Source organism: Zootoca vivipara, chromosome 7 (assembly GCF_963506605.1).
Source record: "Zootoca vivipara chromosome 7, rZooViv1.1, whole genome shotgun sequence".
In the NCBI taxonomy this organism is placed as follows: Eukaryota; Metazoa; Chordata; class Lepidosauria; order Squamata; family Lacertidae; genus Zootoca; species Zootoca vivipara.
The window spans coordinates 69,174,530-69,198,223 of NC_083282.1; the positions used below are offsets into that span (position 1 = coordinate 69,174,530).

A 23,694-nucleotide genomic window follows, 5' to 3' on the forward strand; every position below is an offset into this window, starting at 1 on the left:
GTAGAACAATCCTATGTTTGTCTGCTCAAAAATCCCATTTTACAAAAACAACAACACCAAAAATAAAATATGAATACAAAAAACTAAAATAAGTTAAAAGCCAAAACATCATAAAAGCACTGTAACACTGTCACAGGATTAAACATCTATCTAAAGAGCTCAAGGTTGGGGAGAGGTCTTCCCCAGCATTAAAATATACATGGGATTGTGCCAAGTCTCCAGTATTCTGTTTCAATTTTTAAAAAAGGAGTTACAAAGGCTGAGCAGTTCTAACCTCTTCATACACATTTGATTCTTTAACACTTTTAAAGAAGGCACCCCAAATTATCAAGGCTGAAAGTGACACAAACAGGTGTTTTGAAACAATGTATCATATAGGTACATTTGTCACAGAAAGGCTACAGGTTCTTTTTGAGTGTACAGTGATACCTCAGGTTAAGAACTTAATTCATTCCGGAGGTCCGTTCTTAACCTGAAACTCTTCTTAACCTGAGGTACCACTTTAGCTAATGGGGCCTCCTGCTGCCGCCGGGCCGCCGCCGCCGCACGATTTCTGTTCTCATCCTGAAGCAAAGTTCTTAACCCGAGGTACTTTTTCTGGGTTAGAGCAGTCTGTAACCTGAAGTGTCTGTAACCTGAAGCATCTGTAACCCGAGGTACCACTGTACACTCAACCCACGTGATAGGTGAAATGGTCATGTAATATTGCTCATGTTACAAGTGAAATGGCCCTCTGGGAAAGGGAAGCCTTACTCCACCCCTAGTTATATGTAAGTAGACAAGGTAAATGCATGTGCTTTGTGCATCAAAAGGTGAAACCAGCCAATTCAGTGGGGCCTCAGTGCATATAAGTGTTTGCATCTAAAGCTACCATGTGCAGTAAGCTGCCTTCTCACTTGGGTGGATTTCCCTTTCTGGCTCAAGAGGCAAGATACGGTAGCTTTCAAATAGGACCCTAATACTATGGTATGTTCATTGGCCGCAAGGTGGCAGAAAGTTATTGTCTTCCACCGCTTTCACAACAGCCTATTATGATTCTGCCTTGACCTGTGATCCTCTTTCCCATGGGATCACAAATACAGCTGTGAAAGATAAAAGGCACAGGAATTTACACTATTTGCTTAACTTGTTGCTCTCAAAGTGGGAATATGGCTCCTAAAATTGCACTGCAGTATAACAAAAACTATTAAACACATAACCATAGCTGCAAAGCATCAAAGCCAAACCTTCCAGTGGGCTTAAAGGTAAAGGTAAAGGGACCCCTGACCATTAGGTCCAGTCGCGGATGACTCTGGGGTTGCGGTGCTCATCTCACTTTACTGGCCGAGGGAGCCGGCGTACAGCTTCTGGGCCATGTGGCCAGCATGACTAAGCCACTTCTGGCGAACCAGAGCAGTGCACGGAAACGCCGTTTACCTTCCCGCTGAAGTGGTACCTATTTATCTACTTGTACTTTGATGTGCTTTCATACTGCTAGGTTGGCAGGAGCAGGGACTGAGGAACAGGAGCTCACCCCATCGCTTACTTAAATTAAAGAAGTAAATAATAACTGGTTTTTACTTTTTGAATTGTATTCTTGTAAACCACTTAGAGGCTATTGTATTTAAGCAGTACATATATAAGCTCTTTAAATAAATAAATAAAGGTAAAGGGGCCCCTGACCATCAGGTCCAGTCATGTCCGACTCTGGGATTGCGGCGCTCATCTCGCTTTACTGGCCGAGGGAGCCAGCGTTTGTCCACAGACAGCTTCCGGGTCATGTGGCCAGCATGACAAAGCTGCTTCTGGCAAACCAGAGCAGCACACAGAAACGCCATTTACCTTCCTGCCGGAGCGGTCCCTATTTATCTACTTGCACTTTGATGTGCTTTCGAACTGCTAGGTGGGCAGAAGCTGGGATCAAGCAACGGGAGCTCACCCCATTGCAGGAATTCGAACCGCCGGCCTTCTGATCAGCAAGCCCTAGACTCTGTGGTTTGACCCAATCAAGTAACTAATAAATTGTCTAACACGTGTGCTTGTCCAAAAGTAAAACTCACTCATATGCAGTGGGGCTTTCTCCAGGATAAATGCTGCAGCCCTAGTTAAGTGGGTTAGTGGTACTAAGCTAAAATCCATAAAATTTCATTAGTCATAAACTCACTAAGGCTGCAATCCTATACACGTTTAGCTGGGAGTAAGTCCCACTGAACTAAGTGAGGCTTACGTCTCCATATAAGTGCATACAATTGCAGTGTAAGTGGTGCAAGCCTGTCCGACTCAGCTCCCTCTCTGTAATATGAAGCTAATAATGCCAACCTACTGTACAGAGTTGGTACAAAGATTGAGTAGATAATGTATGTGAAGTGGTGATGTGGATATTACAAAGCAAGTGTGAGCAGACTTCAGGCTTGGGGGGATCGGTTTTGCTTTTTACTGGAACCCTGAGATTCACAAAACGAACTGGGTGCAAAATATTGGTTGGAGACAGACTGGAAAAGCTGGTTGGGTGGCAAAGTCAGTTATCTACCACAAAAGCCATAAGTGGACATACAAGTATACATCAGAGTTACTGTAAATCAGGTATTCTAAAACAGGAAATCTTCTTATTGCTGCTATTGTAAACAATTGCTAGTCAGAACCCTTCATCAATCCACAACCAATCATCTAGCAATCTGCCAGGAGATCCCAATCAATATTTGCCCAGCCCTGCTGTAGACAGTTCTATAAATATTTAAACTATTTATTATGATCTCACACTGTTACAATGGTTACTGAATTTTGAAGTCCTGCAAATATATATTCCGAAATGGTTAGGAAGCAATTACCATTTATTTGTTGTAAAAAATAAATAATAATAAGTCTTGCCTTTCAGCTTTGAACATATAATAATAATAATAATAATAATTTTTTATTTATACCCCGCCCTCCCCAGTCAAAAACCGGGCTCAGGGCGGCTGACACCAACAGAACCACAATAAAACATAAAAACAATTAATTAAAATACAGATTAAAATACAGTATTAAAATTTAAAGTGCAGCCTCATTTCAAGTAGGCCATAAGTGGCTGACACCAACAGAACCACAATAAAACATAAAAACAATTAATTAAAATACAGATTAAAATACAGTATTAAAATTTAAAGTGCAGCCTCATTTCAAGTAGGCCATAAATCCAAGCCATGAGGGAGAAAAACACAGGGGTCAGGCTGAGTCTAACCCAAAGGCCAGGCGGAACAGCTCTGTCTTGCAGGCCCTGCGGAAAGATGACAAATCTTTCAAGGCAACTTGACAAAGCATGACATACATGTGTAGAAATGAGAATATTTCAATGCAAAGGTGCTTTGTCTGGGTTTCATGGAAATGTAATGATTTGAAGTTATCGTTTCCAAAACACTTTGCATTGTATTTCATCAAACTTGCTCACTACAGCATGGCAGGCCTAATACTTGGCAATGCATTCCTCTGCATGTCCATGCAGAAGTAAACACCGCTGAGTTCAGTGGGATTTCCTCCCAGATAAAGTGTTACAGAATTGCTGTCTGGACAAAGTGCCCAGAGGAAGCCAGCAAAGGTGCTGAAGAACCGGAATATCCAATCGTACGAAGAAAAGCTGAAGGAGTTGCATATGATTTTTAACCTGGAAAAGAAATTATTAAGCAGTATGCGATAAGCCATCTTCAGCTATTTGAAGGGCTGCCTTATGGATGATGAAGCACATTTGTTTTTGGTTGTTCTGGATAGGGTCTAAAATAACAGGTTCCACCTCCAGTACTGAAGGTGGCATGCCTCTTGAATTCCAGTTGCTGAAAATCACAAGCAAGAAGAGTGCTGTTGCACTCATGTCCTCCTGGCTGAGGGCTTCCTACAGGCATCTTGTTGGCCCCTGTGAGAACAGAATGCTGTGCTAGATGGAACTTGAACTTGCTCCAGAGGTGACTTCTTAATCTAATTCTTAATGGAGGGGCAATCCCATGGGTAAGGCAGCCTCTAATTTCAAAATTTTAAAAATACCCAATGGATGGATATACCGCAACAAGAAGCGTGCTGCAAAACATCAGTGTCATACAATTCTCCTCTTCAGAGCTCCTGCATGGTTGATTAGCAAGTGAATCCCCCCAACCAAAAAAAAGCAAAGTTTAGCGTCCCTCGGCTGGGCGGAGGCGGCCGAGGTCACCGCGGCTGCGATACCAGCCTGCGCCACAAGGTGGCGGGGCCGAGACTGGTGTTTGCTTTAACTGCGGAGGGAGGGATAAAGGAAACATCTCTTAATTAAGAGAAAGAAAAGTCGGGTGGGGGGGATTTTTCATGTGTCTATGCTTTTATTTCGTACGAGGAAAGAGCAGGGAATGCTGGAATCCTGCGCAGGCAAAAGCTGTGCGTTGGGGGGGAAAGAAAATACCAACGATTTATGTCCCCAGGAAGTTTCTGGCTTTTAAAAGTTTCTTTAATAGCTTTGTTTAAACTCCTGCACCCAACCAGCAGAGAAGGGCGTCCTTGGCGTCGCTTGCAGCCTTATAAAGGAAGCTGCGTCTCCATCCTCTCCATCTGCTGCTCCCGGCACCGCGAAGCTTCTGTTGCTTCTCCCGGTTCCCCTCCTCCCCAGCCCGACATCATTTCATCTATATAAGGCAGAATCCTCGCTTCACGTCCTCTTCTCCCCGTCTCCAGCCCCGCGTCCCCCCGGCTGGGCTCCTGCCACCCGCACAGCTCGGCATTTTTTCGCCTTGTATGGCCAAATCCTCTGGGGGTGGGAGGGAACCGTTTGGGGAAAGTCTCGGCTCCATTGGCCGCCTCGTCCGCCCGATCCCGCTCTTTCCACACCAGGGCGATTAAAAACAACACAACTAGAAGTCGCATCTTCTCTGCGGGGATCGTGGGGGGAAGCGCTTTTCTCTGCCGGCTTGGAACAAGTTTCTGTGTGACAGGTAAGCGCCCTTCCTTGGATTTCCTTTGTTCCGTGAGGACGGGGCTGGTGGGTGGTCAAGACCAGGTTAGGGGCGAGAATGCGGGATAACTTGCTGCATATGACCCAGCCACTCATTAATCCGAAGTAACTAGTCCCTGTTGTCTTTGCTGCGGCAAAAGTAACTAGTCCCTGTTGTTTTTCGTTGTAAGAAACTAGCTGGCCTCCCCTGGAAATTTACTGCCTACTGGTTTCAAGACGCATGAGGTGTATTAGGAATAGTGACTCTAGGAAAGGAAGGTTTCTGGATATTTATTTCAGCCTTCCCCAAGCTGGTGCCCCCCGGAGATGTTTTGGACTACAACCCCCAGCAGCCCCGTTGCCCTACTTGCATGGGAGCTGTAACCCAATGCATCAGCAGTGCTCCTGGTTGAGGAAGTTTGATTTCCTTATTGTTCAAGGCAGCATACACAGTCCTCGCCCTCCATTACACCACTGCAACCCTCCAGTCGATTATGTTAAGCTGGGAAAGACAGAGGAGATGGGAGGAGAAACAGGTCCTGAGCCACACAGTGAGCATCATGGCTGAGTGGGGATTTGATCTTGAGTTTCCGCAGCACAGGTTCAACACTTTAACCACTGCACCCCACTGTCTCTTAGTGGTCAGGTGGGACCCACTTTTGACACTCCTTAAGCACTTTTCCTTGAGTATAGCAGTGTTGTCCCCCAATGCAGAGCCCTCCTGATGCTGCGGGCTACAATTCTTTCAGCTCCAAACAACTGGGAAGAAGTTTACCCAAGAAGTGCACAAGCTGTGGGATGTGATGTGACCATCTCTTGATTTTTTGAAAGGTTTCCCTAACTTCCAGCATACCCCCCCCACACACACACACATACACACTGGGCAGGAGAACAGGGCAATGTCTTGTAGGCTGTCTGTTCACCTTCTCAATACAAGAAATCCGGAGTTAGAGCATCCCCAAAACATAGCTCCCCATCCTCTGCAAGCGACAAGCGTCCCCACATACCCAAACAAGGAAAAATGTGTTTCAGAGAAAGAAATGCCAGCTGATACTGGAACAAGTGTGGGTCAAGTGCACTGGGGTTGCACAACGACCCATTTGCTCGTCTCCAGAATCTGTCATCCAGCCTAGCAGCAGGAAGCCTCACCGCTCAGTGACAGAGCAACTGCTTGGCCTGCAGAAGGTTGCAGGTTCAGTTCCCTGCAGTTCCCTGCAGTTGCCAGTCAGTGTAGCTCTGCTGCCAGTCAGCAGTCAGTACTGAGTTACATGGACCAGTGGTCTGGCTTGCTATGTTCTAGTGATCAGCGCAGTCAGTGTTTCACGTTGAACTGATGATATACCTGACATTAAACAAATAATCTTCTAGCGGAGGGCACCCTTAAAAGAGTCCCCAGGTACACCCCTGGAAGACCTCATCACTAGTCCTCCCCTAAGTGTAGAATCTTGGCTGGCTGTGAGGGGTATCTGCTTACTCATGCACTCCGCACATGCTCAGAAGGGCCCTTTTTATTACTACTTTGCATGTTCGGAAGTTGAGAGAGACACTGAAAAGCAGTTCCAGGGCTGATGCCCGGGAGCAACTGAGCTCTGTCGACAGTGATCTGTGCGGTCCACACAGCTGGCTTTGTGGGTCTGGAGCAGAAATGAAATGGCTCTCTTCTGGTCTCTACCCCATCCTCCCATTGCAGGCCAAACAAAAAGCAAGGAAAGACATTGACCTGAAGAATTATGACACACCACTGCCATACTATGAGGTTTTCTCTGTCCATCATCAGAGGGGAAGGGCCATAGCTCAGTGGCAGAACATCCGCTCTGCATGCACAAGGTTCCAGGTTCAATCCCTGGCATTGCCAGGTAGGGGTGGGAGAGACTCCTGCCTTGCCGGGGGTTGAGCTCGATGACCCTTGGGGTCTCTTCCAACTCTATGATTCTGTGACTCCTTGTCTGAAACCCTGCAGGCTTGCTGCGAGTCAGTTTTGAGCTAGATGGACTAATGGTATGACTCAGAAAAAGGCTCTTCCTATCTGGGTAGGTAGCAGCGAAGGGGGCATTTACTGAATGAATGCATACAGCAAACATGGGATGTTAATAATAATAATAATAATAATAATAATAATAATAATAATAATAATAATAATAGCCTGGTGTGCAATGTAATATCCAGGGGGTGGGGATGAAGTGCCCTAATTCCACAGAAGCAGGTTTTTAAACAGTGTACAGTATATCTAGAGAGATGGTGTGGTGAACAGCATGTCAGATTGAGGTTCAAATCTCTACCACACAGGAGGGCAGCCCACAGCCCACAGGCTATATGCAGCCCACGCAGGGCCTCTCTGCTGCCCACCACAAGTTCACTAACCCTCCCCTGTCACCCCCAAAATAGGAGTGTGGGAAACTGCCTTTTGCTGAGTGACACCGTTGGTTGATTCAGCCCAGTGTTGTGTACACTGACTGGCCACAGGTCTCTGGGATTTCAGCCAGGGCTCTCTCGCAGCCTGGAGATGCTGGGGATTGAAGCTGGGACCCCCTGCATGCAGAACATGTGCTCTGCCACGGTCTTGAAGTGTACAGCTGGGTCAAGGGAAGGGAAGGGAGTGGTAGCAGTAGCTGGCCAATTCAGTGCCATTTTGAGTTTGCAACCTCACGTCGTGGTGCTCTTGACCTGCTAGTGTGGGTATACCAAAATCCTGCTGCCAAATAATATTCTTTTGCCTTAATTCAGCTCACAGTGGATTTATTTTTTGTCTCAGCTGCAAAAGCAACAGGTCAAATTCCTAACATCCCAGTCCTATGACTCCAGTCCAACAAAGGCAGAACAAAACAGTGGCTTGCAACACCACTGCAAAATCAGCATCTAACCTGGGGGGGAAATCCCAGTACACTGATACCGTCAGGGCCATGCAAGTTCTTTTGGGTGCCAGCACAGGACATTTTACTCCCTGAAGCCAAGTCCTAATGGGGCCGCCTGCCCTGCTGCAGTCACTTTTTTTTTTTAAAGAATAAAGTATTGATGCACTATTCAGGCACCAATCCTTGCCTTCATCTCCTCCACCTCTGCTATTGTCTGTAAATTCACCCTACTGCATGCCTAGGCTGGTCCAGGTCTTCTCGATGGGTAAAAGCAAATGAGCACTCTCAGTAGCGAAGGAAGGGGTGTGCGGTGGGTGCGGACTGCCCCGGGTGTCATCAATGAGGGGGGTGACAAAATGGCAAAAATATGTGTTTTGGGGCTAAAATAACTCCCGCACCCACCACACGCCCCTTCCTACGCCACTGCAAGAGCACTCTCCCCTTGAGTGATTTCCAGAAACCAGAAGCATTGCTGCCTCCAATTTTGCAGGCAGAGCATACTAGTAGCCTTCGACAGCCCCCTCCTCCATGAATCTGCCTAATCCAGAGGCGTAGCTAGGTGAGGTGGGGGGCACTGGGTGTCACACCGCGGGGCCTGCAGTGTGCCTTAGCCACACGTCTCTCCTGATTGGGGAGGTGTCGGTGGACTGCCTGCAAGCTCCATGCTGCTTTTTCAAGCAGCTTGGGGCTTGTGTCTGCCCACCGCCTCAGCCGCCCTACAGCTGATGGGGAGGCTGCGGAGAGGCTCCACACAGCCCGCCCTGCCCTGGCTCACCCCGCCCCCATGGGCGGTTTGTGCTGCCCCCGACTGCAGGGCGCGTGCGCCGTTCCAGGCACCCGAGCGGCTAGCTATGCCGCTGCTCTCATGCAGCCAGTTTTTTTTTATCAGGGAGATGTATCATTTATATTCTCCATTTGACAGAAGAAAATACTTGTCCTGTAGCCAGGAGCAGGTCATTTAGAATAGGTCAAGCTGAGTTGAGATACCTTTTTATAGACGAAAGATATTATTTTCTTTTTTGGAAACTTCTTCCTTTATTTTGAATGTTTTTTTTATAATGTTTTTATTAGAATTTTCAAAAATACAACAATAATATAAAAAGAAATAAAGCAGAAAAAAGGAAAAGGAAAAACAAATACATATAAAGCACAAATTCTTATATCACTTCACATTGTATATTGGGACCTCCTCGGGTTCCCCTCCCTGTGGTTCTTTAGCACAATTATACTTAGCAAATTCTATACCATTTTAATCACCTTGCATAGTCTTATTTTCTTCCTTTCATATATCATATTCATAAATTCCACAGTCTATTTACAACTTAATTTCTGATCTAGTACATTACTTTAGCATGTTTTTTTAAATACAATTTGAAATCTTTCCATTCTTCTTCCATTGCTTCCTCCCCCTGGTTGCGGATTCTTCCGGTCATCTCAGCCAATTCCATAAACTCCATCATCTTCATCTGCCAGTCATCAATCGTTGGTAGTGTTTGTAATTTCCAGTTCTCCTTTATTTTGAATGTTATGCACACAAAATATTGAGAGCTAGTGGAGACCTGATCAGAACCTCATCTTTAGCACAAACTCGTTTTGATCCAAAGATAGATAGGGGAACATGCGGGCCTCTGGATATAGTTGGACAATAACTCCCATCGGCCCCAGCCTGCTGGATGGGATCTGTGTCACCTGCGACTCAGTAGGAAATATCCAGGGACACTGGAGAGCTGGAAACAAATCACGGTAGTGATACAAAAACAAAATGTGTTTCTGGGTGCTTCCCAGACAGAAGCTTAATACTGTAATCATTCAGGTGTTGCAAACTGGTTGTTGGCAGCTTAACTGGAGTTTTCCTGGAATGGGTGAAATCCTGATTAAAAGTGGGAGGGGGGAATATCGGGTGGCATTTTGATGCCAATGACGTGTGGATGCTGCAAAAAATGTTTGTTTGTTTTTTTAAAAAAATTCCATGCCCAAGGGGGACTGCCAATCCCACAACTGACACCCAATCTGGCTGCATCCCAGAGTTCCCTCTGTGACTGATGGAAGAAAGATGTCTGTGCGTGATCCCAGATGCACCTGTTTGTGCATATGGAACCTCTGCCTGAGTGTGTTTCTGAAGGAGGAACCTGCTTCTCAAGAGGGATTGCAGTAATGCGGGTCCCCCCAAACACAGCCCCTAAGGAATGCAGGAATGGTTCACATCGCTTATTGGCTCTTGGCTTCTGCTCCCTGCAAGTTCCTCTGTGATACGGCTAATGGAAAGGAGGCACCAGGCAGCTGGTGACAAATGTAATGTTGGGTAAAGTCCCACTCCAGGCAGGAGGACAAAAAGGCTTTTATCCTCTTTGTAGTGGGAGGTGTATCGTAGCCTTGAACTAATCATCTTGCCCCCCTTGTCTTCCTGGGGCTGGCAGAAAAGAGCTCCTCTCTTAGCCTGTGCTAACAAGCTAGCCTTTGAGCTCCGCAATCATTGTCTGGGGGCAGGGCTGCTCTCCCTCTCTCCCTTCATCTACCCTTCTCAGGATTGCTAAACAGCAACTTACTCACTCCCAGCATAACTGCTGGGCATGCTCTTATCAGCTACCTAAATGCATATTGTTGTTGTTGTTGTTGTTTTTTAAAAAAAATTCCCTGGAGTTAGAGAAGAACAAGGAGCTGGGCATTTTTAGTCCTTGAATGTGTGTGGCTCTTTAGCAGGTACACACACACACACACACACACACACACACAGAGAGAGAGAGAGAGAGAGAGAGAGAGAGTTTCCCACAAAGGACTGCATTGCACAGAAAGGAGCATCGGGCCTATACTAAGACTCTGACCAAGCATCACTTTACACCAGGAAGGGATTTACACACACGCACACGCACACACACACTGCTAAGTGGAACTGGACAAAAGCAGACCTGAATTTAGTTAGCCATGGCAGTTTCTGGAGAGGGAAGGAAATTGTTGTGTCATGCCTTCCAGATACTGACTAAGCTTGAGAGCAGGGCTGGCCCTACCATTAGGCAGAGTGAGGCAACTGCCTCAGCCAGCAAATGCTTGGGGAAGGAGGCAGTAGCCTCTTGGCTGTTTCTTCTGAGCCCCCTGGCCAAAACCCCATGCCTGCACCCACTGCCCTTAACTGGCTTCCTGCCAGTATTAATATAATATTCAATTGCTGTTCCAGCCTGCATGTGGACTGGGGGTGCCATCTTGGGGGTGCCCCAGCAGCAAAATGTGCCTTGAAGCAGTCCTGCTTGAGAATTATAGAATTATAGAGTTGGAAGGGATCACAAGGATTATCCAACCCCCTGCAGTGCAGGAATCGTTCGCCCAATGTGGGACTTGAACCCACAACCCTGGGATTAAGAGGCTCATGCTCTACCAATTGAACTATCCCAGGAATGGAGCAAACTAATCCAAGCCCTGAGTGGAGATTCCCAGTACCTCCAGCTAAGGTTAGGAACGTGACCTGCCTGAAACCCTGGATAGCCGTTGCAAGTCAGTGTGTAGACAATATTCAGTTAAATGTTGCCAGTGGTCTGCCTATGTTCCTGTGAGGTCGAAAGAGTGTGTGTGTGTGTGTGTGTGTGTGTGTGTGTGTGTGTGTGTGTGTGTGTGTAAAATATGGGCATACTACATATATACGATACAGATATAGATATTTAAAATTTCCTGTCCGTTCTTCTGAAGAACTGGGAGGGAGCCTCTAATCCTTCTTAACAAGCTCTAGCTGTAGGAAAGAGCACAGATCCACATGCCACTCTTTGCCTGGCTAGACAAAGCGGGTGGGGAAAGGAATGCTAAGAATCTGCTGGGAACAGATAATTTCCTGCTTATTCCGGAGTAGGCCTAGCGCCTGCATCTTACTTGCAAGCCTGTCCTTATGAAAATAGAATCAAAGAAAGACTAAGGGTCGGTCCTTTAGAGCAGTGGCCTTCAACCCCCAGGCCACGGACCGGTAGCGGTCCGTGAATCAATTGGTACCGGGCCGCCTAAGGATCATTAAATACAATTAAATTAAAATTATTAAATCAAAACAATCTAAATAAAATATAAACAATAAACGCCCCCCCCCTCAGCGGGCCACAGTAAAATTATCAAACGTTGACTGGTCCGCGGTGATAAAAAGGTTGGGGAGCACTGCTTTAGAGCAGTGGTCCTCAACCTTGGGCCTCCAGATGTTTTTGGCCTACAACTCCCATGATCCCTAGCTAGCAGGACTAGTGGTCAGGGATGATGGGAATTGTAGTCTCAAAACATCTGGAGGCCCAAGGTTGAGGACCACTGCTTTAGAGGGAAGGATCTCCTGCTGGAAATTGCCCCAAGTTTCTGAAGGTATTGCTTCTGTCTCGCTAAGAAATCAGACACCAGCAGTGTAATTCTCTGCACATCTGCTTAGAAGGAAGTCCCACTGAGTTCCATGGGACTTACTCCCAGGTAGATGTGTATACTAGGACTGGAACCTAAATGAGTAGCAAGTAGCCTTGCCATTTCTCTCTCCCTTGTCTGTCTCCCCCCCCCCCAAAAATTAATAATCTGGGTTTGTGTATCTTTAACAGCTGATTGTCAGGCAGATAGTAAAGAGCAGAGGCTTTCACTATCCCCTATAACTGCATGCTGCTGCTTATGTTGAATTTCCTGGGTAAACTCTCAGGCATTAGGCTAGATGGGAACAATGTATATGCAAGCACAGGGTATCTCTCCCCACTCTAGCAATGGCGAGTTCTGGTGCAGTGAGCCCATTCTGAAGAATGGGAAGCAGGTTTGTCGCAAGGCTAGACACAGTTTACGCTGGTGATTGCAATGGGCCACCGTTTGTGTGCAGGCATGCTTTTTCTGTTGCTTCCAAATGTCTCAAATGTGTCATCATCCCCATCCCACCAAAGGCAGCCCTGTTTGTTGTTGTTTAGTCGTTTAGTCGTGTCCGACTCTTCGTGACCCCATGGACCAGAGCACGCCAGGCACTCCTGTCTTCCACTGCCTCCCGCAGTTTGGTCAAACTCATGTTCGTAGCTTCGAGAACACTGTCCAACCATCTCGTCCTCTGTCGTCCCCTTCTCCTAGTGCCCTCCATCTTTCCCAACATCAGGGTCTTTTCCAGGGAGTCTTCTCTTCTCATGAGGTGGCCAAAGTATTGGAGCCTCAGCTTCACGATCTGTCCTTCCAGTGAGCACTCAGGGCTGATTTCCTTCAGAATGGATAGGTTTGATCTTCTTGCAGTCCATGGGACTCTCAAGAGTCTCCTCCAGCATCATCCCCATCCCACCAAAGGCAGCCCTGTTTAGGGAAGGTTTTTTATGTTTAATGCTGTATTGTGTTTTTAATATTTGGTTGGGAGCCGTCCAGAGTGGCTGGGAAACCCAGCCAGATGGGCAGGGTGTAAATAAACTATTATTATTATTATTATTATTATTATTATTATTATTATTATTATTGCAGAAGCTCAGGAATGGATTCCCAGCTTGCCTTGGATGGTATCTGCAATACAAAGATTTGAATAGTTTACCAAAACTCTTCAAGATGCCTTTTAAAGATGGTTGTTTTAGTCAGGAGATTCAGAATACAGCATTTGCCGAAGGCAGGGAAGTGGGGGGTGGGGAGTATTGTGGCATCAGATCTTAAATCCTTCAGATAACATATCCAAAATGTGAAATGATTAAACATTAGGGCGACCAGATGGAAAGGAGGATGGGGCTTCCATCATCAATACAGAAGGAGTGGTGTATTGGAAGAGGGATGAAGCACTCTCAATTATTACACAGCCAGGACAATGGTGGCATCTCTTGGGGCACTCTGTGCATATCCTCTGCATGCCAAGAAATTAGGGTGGCTCCCCCCCCCCCCGAGAAAAACCCACCAGAAAAGTCAAGCAGAGCAAGAGACAGGTGCCGTGAATATGCATGGCTAAGGTTTCGATGGGCACTTTGGAAATAATGTTTTTGAGTGCACACAATAAATTACTGGATGTTCAAATGAACCCACTGACAATTCTTCATATATATATATATATATATAATGTAAGACCAGAACATCAGAATTTAGTTAGGGGTTTGTTAACTGCTGCTAAAATGTTAATTGCTGCTAAACGTGTGCTCCAATAATTCCAATGAAATGAAAATGGTTTATTAAAATAATGAAATTAATGTTTAATAATAATAATAATAATAAATTTTTATTTATACCCCACGCTCCCCAGACACGGCTGAGCTCAGAGCAGCTAACACCAAATATAAAACAACTAGTTAAAATACTACTCAACAACAAGACTAAATACATTGAAATTAAAGTTAAAAATTAAAGGAAAGTAGGCACAAAAGTGAGTGATTTGAGAATTGGCAATCTACCTTATTTAGTACATGAAATCAGAACGTGTTAGAATTATTGAAAGCCTTTTCACTGCTATCAAAAGTAATTATCTGTTTGCCTACTTAAAAGATAGAAATGATATAATATTTCTAAAATGAGGTAATAGTATTTTAAAGAACATATTATCTATATTTGTGCTATATAATAGTGAAGATACATATTTAATGTAGGAAGATATTTAAAAAGGCTCAAAGAATAAGTATTATAAGCAATTATAAGTCTGTTTTGTTTTTCCTAGTCCCCCTCCAAAAACTCCACCAAGATGTCGAGCAAACGGGCCAAGGCAAAGACTACCAAGAAGCGCCCTCAGCGTGCGACTTCCAATGTCTTCGCCATGTTTGACCAGTCGCAGATCCAGGAGTTCAAGGAGGCTTTCAATATGATCGACCAAAACCGTGACGGATTCATAGACAAGGAAGATCTGCATGACATGCTGGCATCTCTCGGTAACAAAGCAGCATTGAGTCAAATGCCGTTTCAGTGTGAGCTGGCATGGCTCCAGGGCTATGAGCGTGAGCTGTGAACCAGGAAGCCCTCCCTTTCAATCTCACCTCGGTCAAGAACTTAGTAGATACCGTGTTCCTCCGAAAATGAGACACCGTCTTATATTTATTTTCCCTCAAAAAACACACACACTATGGCTTATTTTCAGGGGATGTCTTATGTTTTTTCCTCCTCCTCCTGCCGCGGCCGGCATTGCTGCTGCGCCTATCACCATGCCTTATTTTTGGGGTGTGGCTTATATTCCTTGAATGCTTAAAAATCCTGCTATGGCTTATTTTTATGACTACATCTTAAAATAGGGGAAACAGGGTAGTCTTAAGGCGGGGACAGGTAACCTCTGTCTCTCCAGAGGTTGCTGCACTACAGCTCCCGTGATGATTCCCAACCATTGACCAGGCTGGTTAAATAGTTAGTTTGCTTGTTTTATTAAGCCTACATTTAAATTGAATTGAATTGAGGAAAGTGGCAACTGTTGGTGTTGCTAAAACAACTGGATGTCAGAAACCTTTGCCAAGCTACTGCAAAGCAGCCAGAGATCTACCAGAGACCCTCATCTGCATTCTGGCCGTCTCTGCTCAAAGCAACTCATCTTGTAATGATGGTGCCAATACGTTTACATTAGCGATGAGGTTCCTGTGGCCCCTGCTTTAATCTCATGTTGCCCTAGAGGCACCTTAGACCCATTCTTGCTCTCTGGATCACAGTAGAGGATGGCCCATTGGGGTGAGTCAGGCACTTTCCTACCAACACCATTCTGCCCCCAGGTACCCTGCACTTGCTTGCCTTCTTACTTTCAGCCATTCCAGGCACTGCCTGTCATTTTAGTCTCAGTGTTTCCCTTGTGGAACGTAGCACAGAGATGGATTTAGCGCAGTGCAACCAGTTCTACTCCACTGGGCGCTGAGCCTAGGAGGAGCCACAGGGTGCCGTAACTATGACATAGTGAAATGAGCAGAATGGAGGGTGAAAGGCAGGGGTGCACACCAAATTTGGGGCTCGCACAGGGTGCAGCTGAAATTTGAAAGACCAAAGTCTGCCCCCCGAGTAATAGGGCGGAGGACGAGGACAAAACTAGAATTACTTGGCTCTGTTGGTTATTGGCTGTGGCCAATGGCCAGCACTTATAGACAATCCCTCTGGGAATTGCTTTGCCTCCTCCATTGTGTGTGAGAGAGAGGGAGAGAGAGAAGGAGCCATGGCTGTTACGCAGTGAATCAGGAGGTGGGGTGGGAGCTTTGCAGCAGAGACAGATTTAGGGCAGCGTGACCGGTTCACCCACACTGGGCACTGAGCTGAGGGGGGCGCTGCAGGGCACTGCAACTGTGATGTAATGCACACACAGAAAGGAAGGCGAAGAGGGGGCACCAAATTTTAGCCTCACACAGGGTGCTGTTGAAATTTGAAAGATCAAAGAACACCCCTGCTTGCAATAAGCCATGGAATATGAGGGAATGTATTCAGTATCGAGAAAAGAAAGTTATTCGCACGTAGTTAAACTATGAAATCTGATCCCACAAGAGGCAGTGATCCACATCTTGAAACTAAGAGGAAACAACATGGGGTGGGAGAACTTGGTGTTCATTTTAACAAGCCAAAAGAAGTCTGATTGCCAGGCCTAGCCTTTTATTCCCAGAAACTCCCCCTGCCCCAGAAACCCAGGTCAGTTGCTAAATCAGGCAGGGCAAAGCAAAAACTTGCTCAAATGGCCAAGGGTGAGAGACGATGGGAGCTGCAGCCTAGCAACATATGGGGAGCCACAGGGCCCTCATCTCCCTTGCTCAAGGCTTCAGGCAGTTCTGAGTACCATATTTTTCGCTCCATAAGACGCACCTGACCAAAAGACGCACCTAATTTTTAGAGGAGGAAAGGGGGAAAGCCCTGGTTTTTGGGGGATCAGCTCAAAGTTGTGCACCTTCTTGCAGCTTCTTTTGCAAATGGGAAAAGCCCCATTTTGGGGGGACCAGCTCACAGTTGTGCAGCTTTTTTGCAGAGGGGGAAAGCTCCTTTCCTTTGAGCATCAGCTCGAAATTGTGCAGCTTCTTTTGCAAAAAAGAAAAGCCCCATTTTGGGGGGGATCAGCTGCAACTTTTTTGGGGGGAAAACTCCATTTTTGAGGATGAGCTCAAAGTTGCTGAGCTTACCTTGCAAAGGAAAAATATCCTGTTTTTATGGGGTTCAACTAATCCAATCCAATCCAATCCATATTCAAATTAAGGTTGTACGCACAGCATCCATTTAAAGCACATTTAAAATATATGACTTTTCCTCAAAGAATCATGGGAACTATAGTTTGTTAAGGCTGCTGGAAACTGTTGCTGTATGAGGCTTAAACTATCTTTTTGGGGGCTGGGGGTGTGCTTTAAATGTATAGTATGTACACAGCCTGAGTCTAGTTGCGATCTTATGGGTGCTGCATCAAGCCATATTGTTTATTCATTTTGTTCTCCTCTTTAACCCCTGCTTTGCATAATCCAGCCTGTGAAAGAATTAGGAAGAACTCAAAATTATGATCACTGTTTTGTGACTTCCTGGTTGGTCCTAAAAAAGGGATTGTCCAAATTGTGGAATTTGGGACAAACTAAGAACAGATTCAGCTTCTGGCAGACAGGCTTATAGTCATCCCAAGCATACTCGGTCTCAGTGTGGTGACAGTTGTGGGCTGAAAGGGTCCTCTGTGAATATCCACTTCACAAAGGCCAGCCTGCATTCTGAACACTCACCGAACCATTGTCAAGCTCATTTCAAGGCCAGTAAATTCATCCTGGGTAGAGAGGTTGTGGAGACTATAAATCAAGGAAATAAAATGGTTGAGAGAACACCTGAATGCATGGATAGGAATCAGGAAGTCATCTGATTAGCAAGCCTCCCCCCCCCCAACACTCAATCTCTTATCAAACAACACACCACCTCGCAAGTCAATTTTGCTATGTTATTTTCCATTCAACAGCCTAACAGCCCATGGATAGAAGCTACGCGGGTGGCGCTGTAGGTTAAACCACAGAGCCTAGGGCGGCGGTTCGAATCCCTGCGACAGGGTGAGCTCCCGTTGTTCGGTCCCAGCTCCTGCCAACCTAGCAGTTCGAAAGCACGTCAAAGTGCAAGTAGATAAATAGGCACCGCTCCAGCAGGAAGGTAAACAGCGTTTCCGTGTGCTGCTCTGGTTCGCCAGAAGCGGCTTAGTCATGGGGTTCCGGTTTCCGCCTGCAGGAATGGCGGACCTGTTTTCCATCTCTCTGACCTTCGTAAGGAATTTGGCGGTTGCTAGGGGAGTAAATGGCAACCCCCTACCCTCTCCGGGGGTTACGGAGAGGGGCCGCTGGCCCGCGATGCCCCCAGACCCACTCCGACTGTTTTTGGAGTGGGGGGAGCTTGGGCTGAGCACTTACGACGGCCAGGACTCCCGGACGCTAATCTGCATGGCGGGGATTTCCATGGTTAAAGAAGATAATTAGGCTTAAATCTATGGACATACTTCAGAAGGAGGGGAAGAAGCGCTGTTTACTGCTGAGAATTTTATGCTGCTGAGCGAGAGGAGTCAAAGAATGTACGGCATCTGGAAGAAGGATTGATGGGGACGGAGCGATAAGGGAAGCAAGTTTTTATTTTTTCTTCATATTGTTGCCTCGTATCTTCCCGGACGCGATGTCCTGGCTTGTTTGGAGTGAAAGAGAAGCAAAAGACTGTGTGAGTTGAACTCTATAGCTGTTGTTACTGAGCATATTTCTTAAAGATGTGAAGTTGCCGATGAGAAAAGCCCCCCCCTAGTCAGACGGAAGGAGTCCTGGACGCGTTCGGAGGATTTATGAGCTGTGACGCACTTTAAATTGGAGCAGCGACCTGAAGCTAAGTTCAGCTATAGGGCAAGGAGATCCATTAATTTACCAAGAGTTCATGGTTGGATGTTTGGGTCTCCTGCCTGAAAAAGCTGTAAATTCTATAAAGATAAATAAATCGTAAATCTTCATGGCTATGAGAGAAAATGAAAGTGATTTGAGCCTTTTAAGATGGCGCTGCTACTCCGTCGCAACAGGGAGCTCCACTAAGAAGATTTATGGGGAGGCTGGACTGATTAACTCACACAGGAGAAAGAACATCTGTGAAACTTCGTTTGACATTTATCTCAGCAGCTGGAACAATTGGATGAAAGTGGAAAACATCTAGGTGACTGTAAGGGGAAGATTTGGAATATTATGAGCTTGGAGGACGATTTGAACTTTAGAAATAAGACGGCAGTGGACAGTTGCGAGGAATTCCCAATTTCTTGAAGCATGGGAACCCAAAAATAAATTATTTAGATGATTTGGCATAACATTCGGTTTGATTGATATATATATGTGTATAATTTGAAATATTGAATGTGATATAATTGGTTTTAATTGGAAAATTAATAAAAATATTTAAAAAAAAAAAAAAAAAAGAAGCGGCTTAGTCATGCTGGCCCCATGACCTGGAACGCCGGCTCCCTCGGCCAATAAAGCGAGATGAGTGCCAGAACCTCAGAGTCGGTCATGACTGGACCTAATGGTCAGGGGTCCCTTTACCTTTACGGCTGATTATACTTCTATACCTCCTGCCCAAGGGTAGAAGATTAAAGAGGTGACGGCCAGGGTGTGAGTCATCCCTGAGAATTCTTCTCGCTCTCCTAAGGCAACGATCCCTTGCAATGTCATCTAGCGGACTCAAGGGACAGCCCATGATATCATGTGCTGTATTCACCACCCTCTGTAGAGACTTTCTGTCCGTGGCTGTCAGCATACCACACTGTGATACAATATGAAAGGATGCTTTCTACAGTATTTCTATTTGGCATGTTTAAATCGTGGTATTTGTACAGATGACCACTAGAGGGCACTTAGGTAGATAAAAGTACATTTTAGTTTAATGTAGAGACTGATGAGCAATTCAGGAGTACTGTATTTCATCAGAATTGGGGATCCTGCGGGCATGAATGCATGCACACAGTAAACCTGAGCAGACTGGGATTTCCTCCCCATTTATTAATAAGTCATCCTGACTTGGCAGTATTTCCCTCCTCCTCCCAGGGTACTTTTCCCCTTTCAGACAGCTGTTCCTGATTTGCTCCCTTGCATTTTGACTCATCATGCTTGTCTCCTAACTTAGCCATAACCCCAGGACCTGGTTTTATAGGCCATTTACAGGGAAGCTCCTAGGAAACTTGTCTTCTACGTGAGCAAAGGGCCCTTTCAGCGTAAGGTCACAGGAGCATTTTATTGCCCTGGTTTAGTTAGGCCACTAAGAAATGTTTATATTCAGGTTTCTGTTACGAATCCCTTGCAGAGAAGGAGCAAACTTCACACTGCTAGGATACAGCCAAGGTAGTTGACCTGGACTGAGCATACTGTTAACACTTTGGGTCACTTCTCATCATTATGATTCCTTCTATCATCCACATCTTGTAAATGAGTACAAATTGAGGTGGCAATCTTATGCCCACTTATCTAAAAGCAAGTCCCATTGAACTCAGTGGAACATACTTTTGAATAGACATGACTAGGACTGCACTACAACTCCTATCATCCCTGACCCCAGGGCCTGATGGAAATAGCAGTCCAACAACATCTGGGTGGCAAGAGGTTCCCCATCCTTGGTTCTAGTTACAGGTAGGTAGCTGTATTGGTTTGCCAAGTTGAAACAAAATAAAAAAATTCCTTCCAGTAGCACCTTAGAGACCAACTAAGTTTGTCATTGGTATGAGCTTTCGTGTGCATGCACACTTCTTCAGATACCCTGTGCATGCACACTTCTTCAGATACTTCTTCAGGTATCTGAAGAAGTGTGCATGCACACGAAAGCTCATACCAATAACAAACTTTGGTATCTAAGGTGCTTCTGGAAGGATTTTTTTTATTTTGTTCCCATCCTTGGTGTAAAGACAAATGCTTACCAAAAAAAAAAAAACATTGTTGTGCTACAGCCAGAACAAGAATTAATCTTGAAGAGACAAGTGTAGGGATGGAGGATTCCAATATATTTACATTCTCCTCCTCCTCCTCCTTGTTCTTGTTACTGCTTTGCTAGGTGAATCCAGTTCCAATCCCTCAATTTCTCTCTCTCCTCCAGTCATAGACAGAGAAGGCAATGCAGTGGCCACATCTCGTGGGGCTCAAGCAGTGAGCTTGAATTGCTCAGCTGGGCCAGGGGCTTTCAAACGTGGACTAATATCTCATCCGGCTTGTGCCTTTCAGGGAAGAATCCTACTGATGAGTACCTGGAGGGCATGATGAGTGAGGCACCTGGGCCCATCAACTTCACCATGTTCCTCACCATGTTTGGAGAGAAGCTGAATGGAACTGATCCGGAAGACGTCATCCGCAATGCTTTTGCTTGCTTTGATGAGGAAGCCACAGGTATGTTCCATGCAGACCATCTCTCCATTGCAAACTGCATATTCTAAGATAGGTTGTGGCACTTGCCTCCTCCACAATCAGTTCAGACAGTCAGCTCCTGGAGGCTGGGATCTTTGCCTTTGGATTGTACTACTCAGTGAAGCACTATGTACACTGTTGTTGCCAGCAAAATAGCAATAGTGATTCAACCCTTAATAAGTGAGGAGGTATGCTTATTGGAAGGGAGACTGTCATACTGGCCTGCCTTTGCTTGGAAATGAATTAAATAAAATAAACCCTGAATATTAGGCAGGAAATAGGTATGGCCCAGTGTGGATTATTTTATTTCAAATAAAATTTGTCTGCCCATAGGCCCACAAGCCCTTGAGAAACTCTCGATAGCAGCCAAAGCATTCTTCATCTTAACTTACCTGAGGGCTGCCTCAGAAGTGACCTTCCACTAATCTCACACTTGGTTCTCCACCCCCCACCCAATCGTCTCCGCCATTCATACAGGTTTCATTCATGAAGACCAATTGCGGGAACTGCTCACCACCATGGGTGACCGGTTCACGGACGAAGAAGTGGATGAGATGTATCGAGAGGCCCCCATTGACAAGAAAGGCAACTTCAACTATGTGGAGTTCACCCGTATCCTGAAGCATGGAGCCAAAGACAAAGATGATTGAAACTAAGAGATTACAATATGCAGTTGCCCCTGTTTAAGTCCCATTCCCCTTACTCTTCCTCAAAGATTCCCTGCTGCCGTGGTCAAGTTTCAGAGTGGGCTAACCCTGAAATATTTCAACAGAATTAGCCCTACCTCTAAATAAAGAATAAGATTTTTGCATGTACACTCCCTCCCACCCACCCACACCCCAGTGTTGATCCTTTACGAAGCAACTTCTCAATTTGGAGGTCTCATTGAATAAGGTACTAGTGAAATTTGTCTTTTCAAAGGAGTCTAATTGACAGGAAAGAACCACAGCAACGCGTGGCCGGGTCAGCTAGTTGGAAATGTTTTTGAAGAGGAAGGTAGAAGGGACACTGAAGATGCAGCCACCTGTCTGGCAGTGTTCAGCACATCTGTTTGACCCTTTACGTAGAAAACTGATGCTTCTATTATTACCACTATTTATCATTTATACAGCACTTTAAACTTGCAGGGTGACTTCTCATATTTATTGTTTTCACCACCACAACTATTTGGGGTAAGACACTGTTATTCCCAGCTGGGCAGACATGTACCCAGAGCCGCACACAATACCTACAGAGGTGAGACTTGAACCCAGCTCTTCCAGATTCTAAACTGAACTCTATTATGCCAGACCATATCAGCCTTCCTCACTGTTTATGTTGTACCCATTCAAAACCCCAACAGCCTTGGGGTTGTTGTCTATCCTGATTTAGATGGCCTGGTCCGTTTTGCCCTTGTGATGCTTTGTGCACAACAAACACCTTTTCATTTGAAGATTGGCAGAGCACATCCCACACACCCCACATCTGATTCACTTGACTTTCCCTTTGTTTTCCATTTCACCCCAAATTTGTGTTGCCTGTTGGGTTGTGGCACTGGTTAAAATGAAAATGACTGCTTCACCAAGTCATCCTCTCTTTGGCCTCAAATCCAGCATTTTGTGATTTCTTGCTGGCTACTTGAAAAAGTTGAGCAGGAAGAGCACAAAAATTAAAAGCTCACCTATCCACTCTACCTTGATTTTGGAATAACTTGCTATCGTTAGTCCCTTCCTTTATGAAAAAGTATAATTTTTTTAATATAGCAGAAGACCATCTATAACCCATCCTGGCTAACTCCCCAGTCAATAAAATAAGGATGAAGGCTGTACAGTTGTTTGTTGACAATCAGACCAAAGATTTTGAAACTGAAGGGGAGAAAGGAAATTGCCTATAAAGAGCATAATATGAATATGTTTTGGCTTATTATTTAGTTTTCTTTACTGGATGTGTTTGAAAACAGATGTATTCATTATATAAACTTATTATATCTAAAGAATGGAACAAGAACTCCTTTTAGCCTTTCATGCAGCCTTCAGCTTACATACCTGAACTGAATATAGCCTAAAACGAGAAGCCAATATCATTGGGTGGTTGTGCACACATTTGCATGATCATCTAACTCAAGGAAACTCAGACTATGCAAACACTCACACGTATTAATTTGCTGAAATTAGTAAGACTAAAACCTCAAGCCTATATATGCATATTCAGTGGGAGGTCACATTTGAATTCAATGGTGCTTTGCTCAGGTAAGTGTGCACAGAACTACAGGCCACAGTGAACCGCCAAACACTTAAACACCATTGGCTTTGATGGTACACCTGGCTTTCTCTAATCATGGTCAATGTCTTTAGGTTCAGGAGGTAAGTCTAACATTTTCTGTGTCTTCGTCACTTCCCACTCTGTGGAATGTAAACACATATACAGTCATGTGATAGACAACAATCCCTTGAATGCATACACGGGGAATGAATCTCTAACATCACTTTCCTCCCATTCAGTCTGCACCTTCAGCTATTTCTGGTCAAATGCGAACTACACAGTAAATAGTCCAGGCATTTTCAGGCTTCAGAAACTTCAACACCACTCAAATGTACAATACACAACTGGGGCATCGCTCCTGAGTCTCCTGCAGCCAACACTGAAATGCCATAGAATTCAATTTACCTGGCACTCAACCCTGCCATGAGGAAAGGTTACAACATTGCAGGCA

General features: G+C 45.3%; 1 protein-coding gene across 1 annotated transcript; it reads left to right on the plus strand.

Moving 5' to 3' along the window:
- The first annotated feature begins 4,751 nt into the window (after positions 1 to 4,751).
- On the plus strand, positions 4,752 to 22,988 carry MYL9 (myosin light chain 9). The gene is made up of 4 exons (XM_035123262.2): positions 4,752 to 4,907; positions 14,351 to 14,558; positions 20,823 to 20,984; positions 21,480 to 22,988. The coding sequence occupies exons 2-4, from the start codon at positions 14,375 to 14,377 to the stop codon at positions 21,650 to 21,652; spliced, it is 519 nt and encodes a 172-aa protein (XP_034979153.1). The 5' UTR covers positions 4,752 to 4,907; positions 14,351 to 14,374; the 3' UTR covers positions 21,653 to 22,988.
- The last annotated feature ends 706 nt before the right edge of the window (positions 22,989 to 23,694 follow it).

Coding starts and splice junctions, on each gene's coding strand:
- MYL9 (XM_035123262.2), top strand. CDS start 14,375: ATGTCGAGCAAACGGGCCAAGGCAAAGACTACCAAGAAGCGCCCTCAG. Junction 14,559..20,822: donor TGACATGCTGGCATCTCTCG/GTAACAAAGCAG, acceptor TGTGCCTTTCAG/GGAAGAATCCTACTGATGAG. Junction 20,985..21,479: donor CTTTGATGAGGAAGCCACAG/GTATGTTCCATG, acceptor CCATTCATACAG/GTTTCATTCATGAAGACCAA.